Source organism: Diadema antillarum, unplaced genomic scaffold (genome assembly GCF_040938485.1).
Source record: "Diadema antillarum isolate AM-2024a unplaced genomic scaffold, OU_Dant_1.0 seq00000136_RagTag, whole genome shotgun sequence".
NCBI classification, from domain to species: Eukaryota; Metazoa; Echinodermata; class Echinoidea; order Diadematoida; family Diadematidae; genus Diadema; species Diadema antillarum.
Genome location: NW_027271213.1, coordinates 2,478,114 through 2,497,592, shown reverse-complemented (window position 1 = coordinate 2,497,592; position 19,479 = coordinate 2,478,114). Strand labels below are relative to the sequence as shown.

At 37.6% G+C, this 19,479-nt stretch overlaps 1 protein-coding gene across 1 annotated transcript in view; it reads left to right on the top strand.

Moving 5' to 3' along the window:
* LOC139727598 (uncharacterized) overlaps positions 1 to 11,777 on the top strand; it is a 33,594-nt gene extending 21,817 nt beyond the window's left edge. Inside the window, exons 15-24 of the mRNA XM_071638580.1 lie at positions 517 to 579; positions 2,787 to 2,878; positions 4,446 to 4,632; positions 5,124 to 5,400; positions 5,938 to 6,124; positions 6,698 to 6,808; positions 8,293 to 8,457; positions 9,018 to 9,133; positions 10,123 to 10,199; positions 11,650 to 11,777. Of these exons, the coding sequence (XP_071494681.1) occupies positions 517 to 579; positions 2,787 to 2,878; positions 4,446 to 4,632; positions 5,124 to 5,400; positions 5,938 to 6,124; positions 6,698 to 6,808; positions 8,293 to 8,457; positions 9,018 to 9,133; positions 10,123 to 10,199; positions 11,650 to 11,750 (1,376 nt within the window). The 3' untranslated portion in view covers positions 11,751 to 11,777. The remainder of the gene's footprint in view (positions 1 to 516; positions 580 to 2,786; positions 2,879 to 4,445; positions 4,633 to 5,123; positions 5,401 to 5,937; positions 6,125 to 6,697; positions 6,809 to 8,292; positions 8,458 to 9,017; positions 9,134 to 10,122; positions 10,200 to 11,649) is intronic.
* Positions 11,778 to 19,479: the final 7,702 nt, after the last annotated feature.

Here is a 19,479-nt window from a genome sequence, read left to right as displayed (position 1 = left end):
AAGCTGTTTTAGAATTTTTCATGAGAAGTATAACTTATATAGAATGGTTGTCAAGATTGAGTTTTGTGTTAAAGTACTTTGACTTTGCCTGACTTCATGAAAGACAGATTGTTAGATGTGAAGCTATTCTGGGAATCATCTGCTATATATGCGAGTGAATAGAACTTTCCTCAATCATAGTTCTTGTGCAGTCATCTCTTAATCTATTGCATTATGTTTGAAACTTGATTACTAAATAATTTGACAGATTTTGACATTAAGAAACAGGCTACCAGTGAAACGAAGCTTTAGTATAGATGTCAATGTGCAATCATACTGGAGCATTCATTTTTGTCTTAAAAATGTTGTAGATCAGCTAGATTGTGAATCTCATTATGTTGTTCCTGTTTACTCAGTAGACAAAGTTGTTTATTGTACTTTCTGTGGCATGATGTTTCATGGCTGTGTCTCTATCGCATTTGTGTCATTGTGCTTTTGGTATGTGCTCCCTTCCCTCCCGACGTGTTGATCCTGCAGATGTGAGTGAGGATGAGTTGGACGCTGCTAGCGGAAACCAAAAACCCGACCAACATCATACATGTGGGTATCTTGCTCATCAACCAAACGATTGGTTACACCTAGAACTGCATTCAGCCCATAGCTCAGAGGGGTTATAAGCAGAGAGGGAGATTTAAGTGTATATTTGTCTATTTTTGTGGGTGGGTTTGGGGTAGGACGGGAGATAAGTTGTTGGCGTCTTTGTGAATTCTTAAAAATATTTTGTATATGCAAATGCTTTGCATTTGTGAATGTTTCTGTTCTTAGATTAATGATGTTTCACAATCATCATTATGATTATCAGTAAATTTACTGTTAGGAGGATTCAAAGTTCTATCCCCCTCTTTTTATTTAAAGAAATTTCGTTCAAAGTTAAACTTTATTGGTGGCTTTAACGCTACATAGCAATTGATTTGTAGATGAGATTTGAAAGTAAAATTTTGAAGGTCAAGGCAAAGTTTGATTATTTGATTACTTATGTAATGACTTCAGAAATATCAAATTTGACGCTACTTCATCATATTTTTTAACACCACACCTATCACAAGTGCCAATGGGTAGATGCAATCATATGTGTAGTTTTTGGCATCATGTAGAATGGGTAATATGGTAGGTTGGGGTCAATTTTTTTAAAAATCAATATTTCTAAAACGCAATAACAACAGGTCAGTTTTTGTAAAGATTTTAGGCAAATATGGCATGCACATGTCTATGCTGCTTGCAATACGAGTTTATTGACAATGCTTACAAGACATAAAAATGTTAAAAATCTGGCTTCACATTCCTATGTATAGCATGTTATAGCAAGATATACAGGAATGTCACTTGCCTATTTGAGCTTCTTTTGTTCTGGTTTAGTTCATTTTTAGATGTGATTTTATACTGTATATATATATATATATATATATATATATATATATATATATATATATATATATATATATATATATATATGTATATATACTATATATATATATATATGCCATGCATCATGTCAGTGAGGTTAATCATGCATATTCAATGTCTTTAAGAATTACTTGCTCGACAAAATATATGCTGTTTGGGATTATTGTGTAGTACACATTTAGGGCAGTGATGCATGTAAACATAATCTGTGACTTTGTGGTTATGCCCACATCCCACCTCCAAGGAACATATTTGGTCCCACATTGACAATGTTTAGTGGAGAGCCAAGTGAAAATCTTCTTAGTGGACTTCATGAAGACTTTAAATCATCACATTGTTTTGGCAGTTAAGTCTGAATGAATGCTGCCTTGTTCATTCATATGCTCAATTGTTATTTATTTTTTATTTTTTTACATTTAGATTCGAAGTCCTGTCAGATAAAGCCATTGCATTCTTTGATAACTTTGTTTTTTGTTCAGCAAAAAGTAAATTGCTGAAGAACTTGTTTGTTTGTATGTCCTTTCTACAATCTTGAAAATTAGATTCCTTTCAAAAGCATATTGTAGAGGTAGGTAATGTAGACTTTTCCTCAAAATGATAAAAATGAAACGTCTGTATGATGGAAGGGAAAATAATGCTAAAGATTTCCAGTGAACGTATTCAGGCTGCGAAAAAATTCCGGCTGTTATTCTCTGTAAAAAGAGAAGTGCATTCTCCAGTGACGTGGGGTTAGTTTTTCATTTCTTAAAAAGGAAAAACTCTGAGGTGTATTATCTTTAGATTTCATACACCGCTGTTGGGAGACATTATTCTTCAACTGTGCAAAATTTTGGGATATTTACAAAAGGGATATACATTGTATGACCCTTCAAGGCACTATTTACCATTTGCAAATCATGAAACAAAAATCCACCCTTAGTACTTCAAGATAGTTCTGTATTATGAGTTAGGGATAGAAACAAACAATGTGAAAATTTTAATCAGTATAACCACTGTTAAGTAACTATTGGTAAATATACAAAATGTGAACAAAAGATTGATTTCAGAATGAACCCTCTACAGATATGGTTTATTGAGGAAAATAGTGATATCTCCTTATATTTTAGGCTTTTTTGCAAAGTTTACATATGGTAGGATGTTTTGTGATACAACTGACCTAAACATATGCATCAAATATGGTGACTTGAACATTTTTTAAAATCACTCCTCCCAATAGTAAAATTGTACCTTTAAAGGTATGTGTTATTAAAGTTATTGTGAATTGATTATGAAAGACAGCATCTGCACAATATATGTTTGGCTGTCAATGAGAGAAATCCTTTGTTTGCTCCCTTGACCCACAGTCTCTCACAACAAGGAGCGCATCATCGCCGGTCTGAAGGACGAGCTATCAAGTGTGCTGCAGAGGAGCTTGGAGAAGCGTGGTGTGCCAGAGGTAACAAGATGGCTGTCTTTTTGCAGTGTTGTCATTTGGCTGTATTCCAGTCAGTTGTGGCAAGGCATTGTTTGTTTTAGTTTACCAGAGGTAGCGAAATAGCTCTCTTATGAAAGTCTTGCATTCTGGCTGATTGTAGTCAGTCGTGGTAAGGCATTTGTTTGTTTTTGTTTCGCCAGAGGTAACAAGATGGCTGTCTTCTGGAAGTCTTGTGTTCTGGCTGTATTCCATTTGTTTGTTTTTGTTTTATTAAGCACATGTAGATTGTTAAAAAGCCTTGGTGGTAATGGTAGTCATAGTCTTTCAATATAATGTCTTTTCACCACACTGATGCTCAAAGTGCTTTAAATGCATTATTTCTGTGGTCAGTTGACTTAAAGGGCTGTTTTAAGGCTTGAACCTTCCTCTTGAGTATACCCATTTATAAAATTGTCTCTATGTACGTATAGCAAAGTTGGAACTTTGAATCATTTGACAGGAATCAGCACATTTTGTCGAAAATTTGAGGACATTGGCGAAGGAAAGATAAATGGTTTCCAGTCAATATTGTCTTTGAAATATTATGTGAAAATGGTGCTGTTTCTTCACTGTTTATAATGTTCCATTACTGAAGGAAATTCCATCTCGTGTTCCAGTGTGTATCAGTGATGGGACACTGCTATTCAAAATTCATTCAATGTATTATTAGTAATCTGCAGTGTGTGTATGTCTGAATACAGCTCTCACACATTTAACATACAGTAAAACCTGAATTAGAGGCCACCTGTCACGCAGCCCTTTCATCTCCCTTGGTTGGTTGCTATAGACAGTTTACCGGTACAGGCGACTCAAGACTGGCAGTTTTCAATTGTTATTATATCGAAATTCCATCATAGCAGAACAATAAAGTGTATAAAGATATATAGACAAAAATGTTGATACCTCAGGGTGCTACATAAATGCGTGCCCAATTGCTCGGAGCAAGTAAAATCAGTCAGGCAAGTGTTTTGAATCAAACAGGAAAAAATGCCACCTTTTTTTTTTCACTTTTCCCCTTTCAAACCCATGATGTCATCCATACAGAAGCCCAAAGATAATAACTGTATAGTGATGCAAGGCGTGTTTTGATAATTTCATTTCAGCAACTTTCCTACACTAACATGAAGAAGTCCCAATGCAATGCAACACCAACATTCGATCAAACAAAGTTTGTAAAGCTTGTTACTCCAATGTATTTCAGCATGCGAACCAGCGTGTGCTCTATATTAAAATGATTGTGTTTTATCTAGCCCTTGACTTAAAGTGATTTTCTATATCATTTTCTTATATCTTTGGACTTTCTTTTCGGGCAAGTGAAATTCATGTTTGTGGACAAGTGTTCTGCAACAGTTTGGAAATCTGTTTGCCAGAATGGGCAAGTTGTGAAAAAAAAAAAAAATAAGTAGCACCCTGAACCTGAATTCTTATTTTGTTGTAATGAGAAATTAATTACAACCGTGCTCATTATAATGGGAGTGCATTGTACCTTCCATGCGGTCTCTCCAATAATGTGATTGAAGTATGGTGTGTCTGACGATTTCTGATCCAGGGAATGAGGGGCATCTCTGCACAGTCACTGGAGAACAAGGTCCGGGTGTTGAAGCAAGAGAGACAGCAACTGGCGAAGCAACACGCCAAGTTCTACGACATCCGGGAGCGCTTCAAGCGGGAGGTCGACCGTAAGGCCTCAGAAATGAAGAAGAGTGGCAAACCTGTCGCCATGGCAGTGCGCTCCGGTCAGTCAGTGCTACAGCTGTTTTTTGCGCTAACCTCTCTTTGTCAATCTCATATTTGTTGTTCCTGTTCACTGCTGTTTTATTCTGTATTGTTCAAGAAATGCTCAGATTTTTGTGTAGGGCGAATGAACCGTAAGGAGAAATCTTTGAAGGCCCTTTTCAGGGTCAAACACATACCCTAGAAAGAATATGTGATGCACCGTTAAGCCTTCTACCACCTGAACCATAAGGAGTAACACAAGTGGTAGAAAGCCCTTGCTCACAGAATGCTATTGGACTAAGCAGGGCCAATTTTTCATGCTTATATATCACATATCTATGCAAAAAGTATTTGGTTAAAAAGAAGACATCTGAAGAATAACAATAAAACAGAATAAAAAACAGATAGAAGGGGCAATAAAAGAACACAGACTGTGTGAATTGTATTTAAATCATATGCTTTCACTAATCTCCTCCTAACCCTTGTATTCTGTCAACATGCTGTGGTACAGTTTCTCCACAAGGCAAGAAGAAACCCACCACCCTGTCGCCTCCCCAGAAGGTGGTAACCCATGCCAGCAAGCCCAAGACTAAGGCCCCAGTGCAGAAGCCCCACCCCACCCCAGCCGTTAAGAAGATGTCTCCGGGGCAGGTCAGAACCCCACCCCCAGTGGTCCCCAGGGGCCCCATGCCCCAGGGAAAGGGGTCGGGCACACCCACCCAGGGCCGGGCAGCCCAGGGCCGCACAGCACAGGGCCGATCTGCCGGTCCACAGTCAGCGGCCAGAGTGTGAGTTTATTTTCAAATTAGAAAGTTTATTATGGATGTAAGTGCTTGTTGGGAGATGATACGTACAGGTCATTTGGGTATTAACACCATACATTTGTTTTAAGGGTGGAAGTCGAAGCTTTTTATGTAGAACAAACTTCAGGATTGCTCTTCTTTCTCCCAGTCAACATTGTTTCTAGGATGTTTGCACATTATAAACATTAACATATATAGTGATTGCACACTACATGGACATTTCAAAGCCTTCATGATTGATTAAATTGTTTGTGAATGTTTGTTTATAGAATAGCTTTTATTCCATAGGCCAAAGGAAAGTCTGGTAAGAGTGGATTTTTTAATGATCTCTGTGTTAATTGATTATTATTGTTACTCTTTTAGGCGATAATTCAAGATCCATCCTGATGTGTTAGAAATTTGTGTGAATTGGGTTTACTGTACATCCTCCCTAGACATGTTGATGATGCATGATACAATAATAGCACTGCACTACCACAGCATATTGAGAAATGGATGTCGCCTGGCTTGTTCCCTGTGTAGATCATTTGAAGATGAAAGCGAGGAGGATGAGGAAGACGAAAGTGAAGAGGAGGAGGAGGAAAGCGAGAGTTTCGATGACGAGGATGACATCGGGGAAGACCCCATCTACAAGACCCCCCATGTACCCCCGAGACCGGTGGCACAGCCGCAGCCGGCCACTAATGGCTTCCACAGCGGACAAACCGAGGTAAGTTTGATTTGATTTGATTTGATTGATTGATTGATTGATTTATTGATTGATTGATTGATTGATTGATTGATCGTTTGATTGATTGATTGACAGTCTGGTGATGGGGGTGACATGGCCATAGAGACGATGATTCACTTTGTCTTATACAGGGATTAGTCAGTGATGAGAGAGGTGATGGTGGTGTATTACACTGATTGTTGGCAAGTATAATAGAGTCTTGTGAATTAGAATGCATTGTCATGATTTGGATAGCTTAAAACATGAATATATGTATGTATGTGTGTATGTAGATATTCCTATGTGTACGCCCTTTTGCCAACAAAAAGAATTTCCTAAATGGACAATAAATGAATCTGAATCTGAAGAAGTGGAGATTTTCACACACTTGATTTTTCACATTTGGCCCAATTTCAGTTAACATTATTTTTGTGCGTTTGTTGGTGATGGTATTTCTGCACATATTTTTGATATCTCCTGAAAATGTTCATCTGCTTATGTGCAATGTCAATGGCATTTAAGTTCAGTGGTTCTGAGTGAGTTAATGCCATCTCATTTGCATATGGTTTCTAGGGCGACATGGAGGATGAGAGTGAGAGCGAGTGGGATTCGGAGGACATCAGTGAACTGGAGGAGGTCAAGCCAGTCGGAGGAAGACCGACGACTGCCTCAAGACAACCTCAGGTATATTTCTCTTGAGACCCTTTTTGCCACTTTATCTCTATGGACTCAACACCAAAAGCTCTGTTTGATTGTTTTTTGGGTTTTTTTTTTTAATGTGTTAATCTGTCTTTCCCTCTGTCCTCTTAAGCCCGCCGCACACTATATGATCCGACCTGTCGTACAACCTTAAGACTGGAAGTATGACATCAACAGTCTTGCCAGTTTCCAGTCGTACGACTGGGTCTTAGCACCAGTTGTAGAGATTTGACATGTTGAATTTCCATGACTGGTCGTGGGCTTTCAGCCAATCATGATACAGTGTTATGCAAAGAGTATAGAAGCACACGCAATGCGCACTGGGTGCGCTCCTATACTCATTGGTAACCTACTGAAGCCAGAACGGTCATAAGACTAGTTGTAAGGTCACGTCGTGTAGTGTGTGTTGCTAGGTCGTATAGTCGTGAGTCGTATAGTGTGCGGCGTGCTTGGTACGTGTATTTGTATTTCCTAAGTTATGCTAGATTCATGAAAAGAAATTGAGCAATGCAGTAAAGCTACGTAATATGTGCCTTGATAGAAAATTAACTCATAGGAGTTTGGATCTTTTTGTTGATGTGTTGAGCTAAAGGTCAGAGCTTACAGTAGGTACTTCCATTGGCAGGGGTATTTGCAAACAACAGAATAAAACAAAATATTAAAGCAAACCCACCACCACTGGCCACCGTAGAAGTGCTACTAGTTGAAAGCATGGTCAAAAGACAGATTCAGCTGAGTTCATTGAAGTTCAACAACAGATTCTGGAGTAGGAATATATCAATGTGTAAACATCCTAGACAGGTGTGTCATACATAATATGGATTCTATCACAGGTATACATTACAATAGTGTCAAATAGAGAGGACCAGTAATTCTCGGTATCGCTAATACCTAGGTGCCGTGCGCAGAGCAGCATTTTAGATGCATTGTGGGATAGCTCAGGAGACAAACTTGCCCCGGTTTTGGCTGCACATGCACTCAGATCGCACTCTGTCTTTATTCAGGGGTATTTTTTTTTTTGGAAGATTTCTTCGCCTTCTATCATGTGACCAGCACGTTGAAGCCTTGCAGTAGTGAACCATGACCCTAGAGACCTCAAATCAGTAAAATTTAGAAACTTTCAACTCTTTTAAGCTGAATCATAGCCAGGAAAAACAGGGGTAGCAAGGGAAAAGCAGACAAATAACTCCATTGAATCATATGGGAACTGCGACTCGCACGAGACAACCAGAAGCGAACAATGGCACCGAGGAATCCCACAGTGCATCTGTGACAGGGCTCTTCAGCGTGCGCAGAAGTTTTCTGCGCATTGGCGATACCGAGAATTGGTCCATGTGTTGTTCACCTATGGTGACTTCTATAATTAGTGAGCAGCATCAACCACGCACCTGACCAGAAGAAGAAAATGTGCTCTAGGGTCATTCTCGCACTTTCAATCTTTTTCCCCACCCCGCTTCTGTGACCCCCAGGGCCCGATGGTGGCCAGCCTCACAAAGAGCATTGAGATGCAGCTGAGTGGGCGGAGACAGGGACAGAAGCCAGTGGGAGGGGTGGACATAGGGGGAAAAGCCAGCTCCAAGCCACCCCAGCCTGCCCCTCGCACCCCGTCTCCATCGCCAACACCAAGAATACCTGTAAGTCTCATCTTTCATATTCTTTCAAAGACAGTGCTTGTATAATCAGAAGAGTGTTTGGTAAAACTGAGATAGTACCACAAAATTCTTGGACTCACATAGCCATCCTGTGGTGGTTGCTTGCGATCCTCATGAACTACAAAAATTCACGTTTTGTTTGTTTCCTGTGCTCTTTGATGCTAAGGTGCATCTGAAGTAATTTCCTTGGAGAGCCAATAATCCTATGTGTTGGTTTTGAGGAACAAACTTGGCAGCACCTTCATATACTTACTATAAAAATTTTTAAAAATCCCATTAGAATTGGTGAATGTATAACAAATGAACCTAAGGATGATCGTTCTTTGCAAGAATCAGACAGTGAAACACCCAAAGCTTTGTTTTTCAAATATTGGCTGTTATTGTGCTGAGTAGTGCATAGAGAGACAGAGGAGAAAATAGAACGAGAGTAGTTGTTGCCTGCATGTTGTATCGCATTCTTAGTCAACACTTTCAGTAAAGGTAATCAGTGTTTTTATTAATCTTCTCTTTATTCTGTTCTTATCTCACCTCTCATCTCCCAGACCATCCCCGATGCAGGGAGTGAGGATGATGAGGATTCTCAGAGTCTCTCCTTCATCTCGTCGCTAGGCGACAGCATCTCCGCCTCGGCCCCAAAAGCCACCAGTCCCACTCCTGCGTAAGTCACACCTCTCTTCTGGGGGGGGGGGACTTTCTGTCTACTCTTTTTTTCAGTGATGTTAGCTTTTGAATATTAATTAAAGTGTCTGTATTGTCATCTCTTTTGATCATGAAGCTGATTACCTACATTTCCCATTGACTTAAATTTGCTGTTAAATGCAACATCAAAGTTTACTCAAAATTTTCCCATGTATCCACATTTCATTTCAACAATACCATGATGAATACCTCATGAGTGGGTGTACAAAGTGGATATTGATAGCATTTCAAGAAAAACAGCTCATTCTTGATGTGTTATTGATTCATTGTGTAGACTCATCTCAGCTCGTGATTAAAAGAAAAAAAACAGCATATGTATTTGAAGAGTTTGTTTGCAAAAACCGATAAGTCCATATTTGCCAAATGGAGATATCTGCGATTAAAGATCAAGAAAAATATAGAGAATAGTAAGAAAATTTTTGCTTCTTTTGACCATAACTTCAAAAATATACCTTTATGTGTAGTGACCAATATATCATTTAAAAGGTATTATTTTGTACTTTATGACAGAGGTCGTACTTCAAAATCCTTAAAAGTGGACGTATCTGTTTTTGCAAACAAACCCTTCATTTATTTTTTTCCGAAGGGTTATTCTCAACATGACGGGAAGATGCTGTTAGCTGTAAGAGAAGAATCAGAGCCAATGAACATACATATATCTCATTGTTAGAGCTGCACCATGTATATCATTATATATTGGTAAAGGTTCGGAGAATATAAAAGAGCTTAAAAAGATTGCTATTCTTGAGAGCAAGTGCTTCATTTTGTTTCTGTTTATTTTCTGTTTTGTTTTGTTTTTTTTGTTTTTTTAAAACATGCCATGCACTCAAGTTTTTGACACATTCTGTGTATATTTATGTTCATGGGCATGTGCTGTTGTTTCATTGAATGACTATGCAAGAGTTAATGCTGTGAGAAATGTTTTATCATTTGTCTTGCTGTCTCCAGGCCAAGAAAGAAGCCCAGTAATGATACAGACATGTCCAGCAACACCTATGGCACCAGCATGTGGGGCTCGTCTAAGGGTAAGGGAAGATGAACTGTGCCATGTCGACATTGGAACTATTTTTTTTTTTTAATGAATCAAGTTTTTGATGTGGTAGAAACCGAGTTGACCAACATTAATACAATTGCGTATGAGCCTAGCAGCTAGGTTTCTAGCAATTTTTTCTGTAGTTTGCTTGCCTCAATGAGCAAGTATGAATAAATGGAAGACATATAATCATTTCATAGCAAAATGTATCAAGTACACGTGTATAGAGAGGAATTTTGTTTTGTTTTTGTTTTTTCTTCTTACTGTTACTCTCCTTAAAAATAAAGATCATGTGCTCAATCTGTATTATTGTAAACACCCAATGAAAAAGAAGGAACAAGCATAGGATTTAAATCTGCATCACCTACTACTTACTGGGCAGCAACACTGCCACTGAGCTAAAGCCAGAGCACACAATCTTATTTACGGAGAGCAACAGTAAAAAGAAAGATTAAAGGGATAGTACAGTATTGGTGGAGATGAGAATTGGGCTTTTAACTTTTTGCAAGATTCCAAGAAAACACTTATATAGTACAGAGCATACCATTTTAAGAGGAATTCAAAGTTAATTTGATGAAAATCGGGTTTGGAATGACTGAAACATCCTAAAACAAAGCGATCGTAATAAAGTGTGGGTCCCATACTTCATTAGAATTGCTCTTTTTTTGATATCTCAGCCATTTCAAAACCGATTTTCATCAAATAAACGTTGAATTCCTCATAGAATTACATGCACTTTCATATTTCATAAGAGGTTTCTAATTATCTCACAAAAAAAATGTTAGAAACCTGAAATTAGGTTTCAACCAAAACTATACAATCCATACTTGCCAACTAGTAAGATTTTATCAGATTCAGTAAGATTTTTTACGTTAAAAATAGCAAAATCAGATTTTCTGTCAGAGAAATCAGATTTTTAAAATATATCTAGATATACCTTTCATGTGTATTTCCTGAAGATTTGACCGAAAGGAAGATTTTGAACTTCAGTTTGCATATAAAATAAGATTTTTGCAATCCACGAGTGAGATATTTCATCTTGAAATGTTGGCAGGTATGTACAATCCCTTTAAGCCCTCTCTAAATTTATTCTCACAGCAAGAAAGCAATTCCCTGTAAAGTCATAAAAATGCATCTTTTTTTTTTTTTTTTTCAAGAGATACCATGGTTTCTCAAATTGTCATGGGCCTTTATGATAGTTATGATGATGTACATCTTATGCCATCCCAACAACTAAATCCTATAGCTTTGGCCCTTGTGGTAACAGAATGTGGAATACAAGAAAAGTTAAATGATATGCTTGGTAGGCTATGCTACGTCCTTCTCACACATTAAGGCAGTACAACAAGTTGGGCAGTGTGTGTCAGTATTTTTATCGCAGATGTACTCCCAGAGAGTTAAGTACGGTGCCAGAAGTGACAGTGTTCTCTTTCATTTGTCAGCAGGTGACAAATCGAGGGGCGGAGGTACCGGCAAGAGTTCGATAGTGTCCGTCACGGACTTTGACGACGATGACGACGATCTCAGCTTGGACGAGTTATGAGCAAGATGTTGACTTGCATGATGGAAGTACACTGTAAGATTAACAGCTTTTGATGGAAGCCATTGGGCAGAGTAAGATGTGACCGTCTTCTTAGTAGCATGACGTCAGACTCAAGTGGAAGCCAAGATCCATGTGAGGTGATATCAAGATGCATTTAGGGCGAGTGGCCGGCTTTGTTTATCACAGATGTGGATGAAACGGTGGCTGCAGTTTCTCTTGAATGGAGAATTCTGAAGTTGATTGCATTTACGCTCAGCCAGAGTGTGTCATATAATTCCTTTTTGCTTCAAAGGGAGTTAGCCACCAGAGTGCGAAGTGATGTAAGGCAGTATGTTTCATACAAGTGGTATTGACTGTATAGGAATGGATACATTGTACGCTGTCTTGTGAATTCTGTTTACCAACTGACGAAACGCGTATCAGATAGTGAAGACACATGGGTATGTATCTACATAATAGTAAACCTTGAGAGCTGTTCACCTTGAAATACCTCAAATTAGGTACAAATGAATGAAAGCTGGTACATGTAAGATATTGAATTGCAGCTTCTTTTAGTTTTGTTTCATTTCGTGAGTGTGATTAATTTCTATCTGTGCTGTAGATGCAGTTCACCTTGAGATTCAGTAAATGATTGCCTTCACATTAGTGTAAAGAAAAGAAAAAAAGAGAGAAAAAAGCTTTACTGTAAAATCTATGCCAGTAATTTTATGAAGATCCAGTCTTTGCATAATTTTTATCTATTTGTTTCAGTTTATATTTGCAGCCAGAGGTTACAAACATTCTTTTGTCCCTAGTTTATCGAATTTTTTCCCATTCTCACTGCCTACTTAAAAAACTAAATGAAGTACTTTAAAGATGCACATGTTACTGCCACTACAGTTGTTGGTTAAAGCAAAGCCCTTCTTCATATTCCAATTGACTCTGATGTCTGATTAAAAAAAAAAGGATGGTTTGGGCAACATATATTTTAAAGGAAGTGCTGTATGTCACATTATCACTTCACATGCAAACCTCATTTAGCTACCACAGACTTTTGCTCAAGTATTCACCAAGTTTCCTCATTTAAAATGAGCTCTTTGGTATCAAATAATGCAAGAGTTATGTTTTCTAACTGAAGCCGTTTTGAAAGAAGGTACTACATTTGCTAAATACAAATTAATGTATTCACAAACACACACAAACACACACACACACTAAGGGCAAGCAGAAATGAAAGCACAGAACAAAGGAACCTGCCTGCAAAATAATCAAACTCCATTAGCGACCATGTATTCAAGATAAAATTGGTAGTGGTATTCTCATTGTATTGAATTATCTTAGACAGTCCTACTGTTTCATAACATAGCAATTTTTGAAGATTGCCTAGCCATGCCCATTTTAGAACACTGTAAACTGCTCATGTCTCCTGTTGTTCACAGGAGCACCAAACTTGGGCATGTAGCACCCTGACAAATATTCCTTGTACCGTTTTGATATCCCTGAGATTCTATATCATAATACTTGAGCCGATTCATTTTTATGTGATTTACAGGTATTTAATACATGTTTCCCCATAAAATGTTCAAAATTCCATCAACATTTTGCAGTACCAACCATGTTCCTGTGGTCAGCGGGTTTTAGTCGAGAGAAATATTGCAGTTCTCATGTTTGTAGCATACAATTTCATTGCTAATCCATTTTACTGAATATTGCATAATTTGCCATTTTTATGTATTTTTCAGAGTACAAGTATGTATTGGTATTCTATGAACACAACTTGTATATATGCCTGAAAACTTGCCATGTGGAAACTTTTTGTCATCTGCTAATTCGTGTGAAATTTCTTAGGATTGACTTATACGCTTTCACATAGATACTGTGTACGCCTATTATTTCGCGAGGTTTTTATTTTCGCAAATTTCGTGAGTCAGGTGCTTTTTGTGAAATTAAAGACACGCGAAAATATTGACTCTGATCCCGATGTGGATGTGATGTACGCGTGTACACTTTCTCCGTTCAGTACAGGACTCCATGATCGCAAATTTAACCACTTGCGAAATCGTCGGGAATTCCCGATATGCGAAAAGTTAGACTCGCGAAATATATGGTATATACAGTAAAGTACTACGCATCCTTTAAAAAAAAGATCTGCCTCTTCAAAATCATTTTGTGGAGTTGAACAAGTCATGTCACCTCAGATCTGACATTACCTCAAGCCATTATCTCCAGGAGCTTGTAGACATCGGCGATATTCCTGACGATATGACACCACTTGAAGTGTTGTGTGAATGTCTTCCAGTCTGCTTTAGCCAACATATGTCATACTCCCCATCCCCCTCCCCCATCTCTTTTTAATAAAAAAAAGTGTGATAGTGTGCTTTTTATTCACAATGAAATGACATTCAAAATATTTTCTGCAATGATGTGTCTCGTACTTCCCAATGCCAAGGACGCTGCTGTGTCCGTGCCATTTTTTCTTGTTACATTTTTGTTTATGTTCTTGTTTTGTTTGTTTGTTTTTGCTACACTTTGTGTAAAACTAAACCAAAGAAAATCATATGAAAAGACATTGCGGTATTAGAAAACGTAAAAATGGGTAGAAAGATATGTGACATCATTGCAGATGTCAAATAGTCGATTCAAAGGAAATTTTTGTCTGACATGACCTTTGCGTATAATTTTTATTTCTATGAATTTTTCAACTTGAAACAGAGAAAGAAATAATATCATGACAGTCAATTCATTTTGCAGCCTTTTGCCTGGATTTTGAGTGTCTTGTTTGTTCCAGATTCACATATTTTCTTCATTACATGACATTAAATTCAATTATTTGCCAAATTGCAGTTCATTTTGCATCAAAGCAGTGTTTAAAGAAAGAAAAATCCTAAATTTTGGTGATATTCAAGTAAAATTCTATGTGACATCAAAGCATTATTTCAGAGCAGTCATAAATTTTGTGCTGACCCACTAGATTAAATCTGCTGAATGTGGACTCCTACAAAGTTGACCAGAACTAAAACCACTTTACATCTCATGAGACAGATCTTTACTAGCAAGGGGTATAGACTGTTAAGAAAAAGACAAGAAAAGGAAAGAGGGAAAAGAAAAGGGAAGAATATCTTTTAATGCAGTTTAATCACCAAAGCTGAGACTTTCATCAGGGAATAATGGCAGATTTTAATAGGTATTTTATTCTATTTTTCATTAAATATACAGGCAACTCAATACTGCAACACTTGTATTAGGAGTGTAGTGTGGAATGCAGGCTTGATAGTTCATGTACTGGTGATACAACATACTTTAGTTGTGCAGACTCAGTACTTTTATATTATGTGTACAGGATGAGAAAGCAACAGAAACAAATTAATAATTTGGTATTCATAGGGTCTTCTATGTGTACAGATATTTTTATTAATTTATTTGTAGATTTGAAATATTTACAGTGTACAGTTTCAATGTAGTATTTATGTGTGTGATTTTTTTGTAGTATGTGAATTTTTACTGCAACTGTTCATGGGAGTGAAAAAGTAAATTCAGGTACATGTATATGGCATTTCACCATGTTCTGCAGATGAAGTCCCAAACATTAAAGCTTTTTCTTGACTGCTAAATAACTGATTTGATTGATATGTAGGAAATTTGGTTTTAAATGCAAACAAAGAGAAACTGACCAGAAATGAATAGAATTTATGAGTGGAAAAACGAGCAAAGAAAAATGGGATTCGATGGAATCCCATTTTCTTTGCTGATTTTTCCACTAAATGTGGTATTTGTTAAAAATATGAAGCTTTTAGTGTTTTAATAGCTACATCTTGTCTGTACATCAAAGTCTGTGACTGCTTTAGAATTCAAAATTTTTCGTAACTGCCATGAAGTTGGGATTGACCCATCTGAAGTTGAATACCTGATTTCCTGCAGACTTCATTCCATCTAAACCTTATAAGCTTATTTTCTCTCCAAAGAATGTTTATCTGACTGCTGGCTTTTGTCCCGTTTTCTTTGAGAATCAAGAAATGAAAAAAATATAGATATTGGTGGGAAGAGAAGTTTGCGGGAACACCATGTGCATTTAGTCCTTTATTACATTTACTTGTACACATGGTGTAATACCATTATCTTTTCTTTTTCATTTACATCACCATGCAAATTTTTAAACAACACACAAGGATGTTGATGCCTTGTGTTGTATTCTGACTCACGTGGTGATAGGTCATATGTTTTGAATGTCAGCACATTGTTGGCATTTTATGTATGTCATACTTCTGCCATCTGAGTTGTTAGGGAGAGGAAGGTTGTTGAATTCAACTTGGTTTGTGATGTGCATTTCATCGATAAAACCACAGTTTTGATTGTACGATAGATATCGATATGACAGTATGTCCCTTTTATCACTTAAGGATGATAATGAAACGTGACTATGAGGGATGAATAAAGTGCCAGATGTCCATATGGGTCCAATGTTTACAATGGGAAGATAAATGTGTGGCCACAGCTGCGTCAATACATTGGTGCTGTTACCTGCAAGGCATCAGTCACTGTTCTTTGTTCTCACAAATTAGATGTGATTCATTTGGCATGCATTTCACCATTGTTGAAGCCATATACTTAGATACCACATGTATGTCAATGATAATGAAAAGTCCCCCTTATTTGTGAGTCATGATTCACCATGTAAGATGCATATACATTTGTACATAACACACAATATCTCTCTCGTGGCATTTTGAAACCTCCCCAACTTTGATGTGTGTATGTTGGCAGCTGTGATATGTAGTACTCTGAAAGGTATATTAGGTACTCCTGCAAGCTCAAGACATAAAAGTTTTCAGAGAAATTTGAGAAGATACAGGACAGAGGATGTGGAATGCCGAGAGTGTTACACAAAGACTTGCACAATACTCGGACTGCGATTGGCACTGTCTGTGGAATGTTGAAGCCTGCCATAAAGTGTTCAGTGTAAAAGCTCTGCCCTTCGTTCTTGAAATCGAGTATTTATAGCTTCCTCTTACTTATGTTTCACTTGAATCGACAGGCGTGAATTGTTCTTAGCGTAAAGTGATATAGGAATGAGCAGAGGCATTTCCACTGCCTTATACACACATCGGCTGACTTAATGCAAGAGATAAATGATGTTGTTAGTATCGTCATGACAGATGAAGGGGGGGGGTGGGGATTAGGTGACCCTGTAAACAAGTTCTTGTCCCTCAGTAGGGCAGGCAAGGGCCGGGGCCACCCCTGCAGCTGGCAGATCCATCTTTCTGCGAGTCGCCATGGATACAGGAAGTAGGAGGGATTGTGGGATCTGAGCTGACGAGTGATACATGTGGCAGACAAAAAGCTGTGAGTGCGAGACAATCATGAAGGGAAGTTTAAGAAATCTACAATCACTGGCCTGCCACTTTGCAACAAATGAACTTTTTTCTTTCTTCTGCATCTTCACCGACATATGTGCTAACAATCAATCTTTGATGGAAGTATGACAAATCACTTTCCGAATGTATTCAGATGTATGGTATACATATATTCTTCCTATTTGGACCTGGTAATAAGCTATTAGGTTCGACTGTTCCTATCACATACAGTTGAATGCTTTGAAACCTGTGTGCATGCAATGAAGTTGTTTTGCCTAGCAAGGCTCAAGCATGCTCTCTGGGTGACCCAAGTAATACTTGTGCTATAAATGTATACATGCATATCAATGTGGTGATCAACATATCTATAGAAGAGGAGTAGTATTGAGTGTGTGAATGACAAATCACATTTTAAGAATCGCACACAGGAAGTGAAGCAGTGAGCTGTACACACTGTGAACACTCTAATCGACTACAGTGCAATTTGTTGCAAGTTATTTCACATTTCTGTTCGGTATAATCATTTTAGATAATAGCACAGTTGTAAATTCTTTTCAAGGAATTGATGGACTGTTGGATGTAATGTAGCATTCATAGTAAAATTGGTTCCGAAGAGTGTGCATGTCATTTCACTTCTGTGGTGGTCTATTACCATTGTTTTTTGACCCAGTGTTAAATGCTCATCTGCATTTGAGAAGATATTTATGTACATGTACTGAAATATGACTTCACATGTGGCGGCTTCCAGCAGAAATTTCATGTGCTAAACCCCGAACAGTATTCAATGTTTGATGTAATCAAAGCCCAATTCAAATGTACATGTGTAGCCCAGTCCGTGCATCGTGCATTATAGTACCATTTGCAATCCATCAAATGGTGATTACATGTGTTTTATGTTATATCTACGTTAAATCATTTTTAAGCGAGTGCACTGAAGTGTATGCCTGCAGTCAAAGTACAAGTCTGGTGTGTGGCTAGACTTAATAGAAATCCTCTGAAATCTCTAGATTAATCCAGTGCATGGCCATCTTACTCTCTGATCTAGTGTGATATGCAACAGCTGTTGTCCTTTTATTTATTCTTTTTTTTCAGGGACTGAAGGAGAGTGTGTAGTGCTCTGTTTTAGAATGTGAATATCTGTGAAGTCAATAATCAATTGTATTCATGTGTGTACAGTGTTGTGTAAATAGTGTAAATTGAAATATCCTCTCTTTTTTTTTTTGTATATTTGCAAATAAATATTGATATGTTCTCTAGAATACACAACTATGTGGCATGTCTTCAAATTTGTCCTTGTTACAATATGATGGGTCCCTATGTTGATAATGACAAGATAACAAGCAAACTATCTTATCTTTATCTCTCTGTGTTTGGTTTCTTTCATCTATTTACTATGATCATATATAAGCTACGTTCTAGTACAAATATTCTCACGAAACCATGACAATGAATTTACACTCTTATTCTGTTGAGGTATGCCCCCTACAGTGCACTTTTATGAATTCAGTGAAAACAGATGAGATACAGCATATGTACAAATGGGGCCAAGATCACATGATCAGGTAAGATCAAGCAATATTCCCACAGATGATTGACAGTAATCAGTTAGGATGACATCTGCAGCATCCTTTATTGCCAGAAAACGTATGTTTACATCCCCTTACACCTTGTTAAGATTTAGAGTACAGCATGTTATACAGATATTGCCTTTATAGAGTTGAAATATAACACTTGACATCCCTGCAGGAGTTATATTTTCCCCAAGAGGTCATATTTTCCCAAAGTGTGCAGTGCTGAGGTTAAATATTGTCTCCAGAGGAAAGTAGAACTTGCAAGGGACTGTCAGTGGTGTATTATGATAGTCGGGGCAATATTTATTCTATTTACCGTAAAAGTTGACATTTTTTCGGTTTGAAAATTGGTCCACACTTTGCACAACATGAAACTAGTGCAAAGATGAAAACATGCGATTTATTTTTGCTTTTTGCAGCCCGATATTATGATCCTGCAGAATGAGAAACATGCAAAATTCATCTTGCCTGACCAAGCGTGAAAAATTACTCGCACAAAAATTTCCACTTTCACAGTAATAGTAAGCATATGGTCTAGATTAACTACATATTCATTCCAGCCCTGTCGGCAGCCAGTCTAATTCTAGAATTATTTGTTACCTGACCTGTCATTACTGCTTGCAATATAACAATTTTCATTCTCATTGCATCCTTGATTGCATTATGACCAATCACCAACCAACATTTATGTACATTAAACGATTTTAGTGCCATATGAGAGTGAATGTACATGTGTGAAACAATGTACGTATTTACAGGATCCAGGTATGAATTAAAAGATTAAATCTCATCCCCAATTTTAATTAATACCACTCACTTGTGAATTTG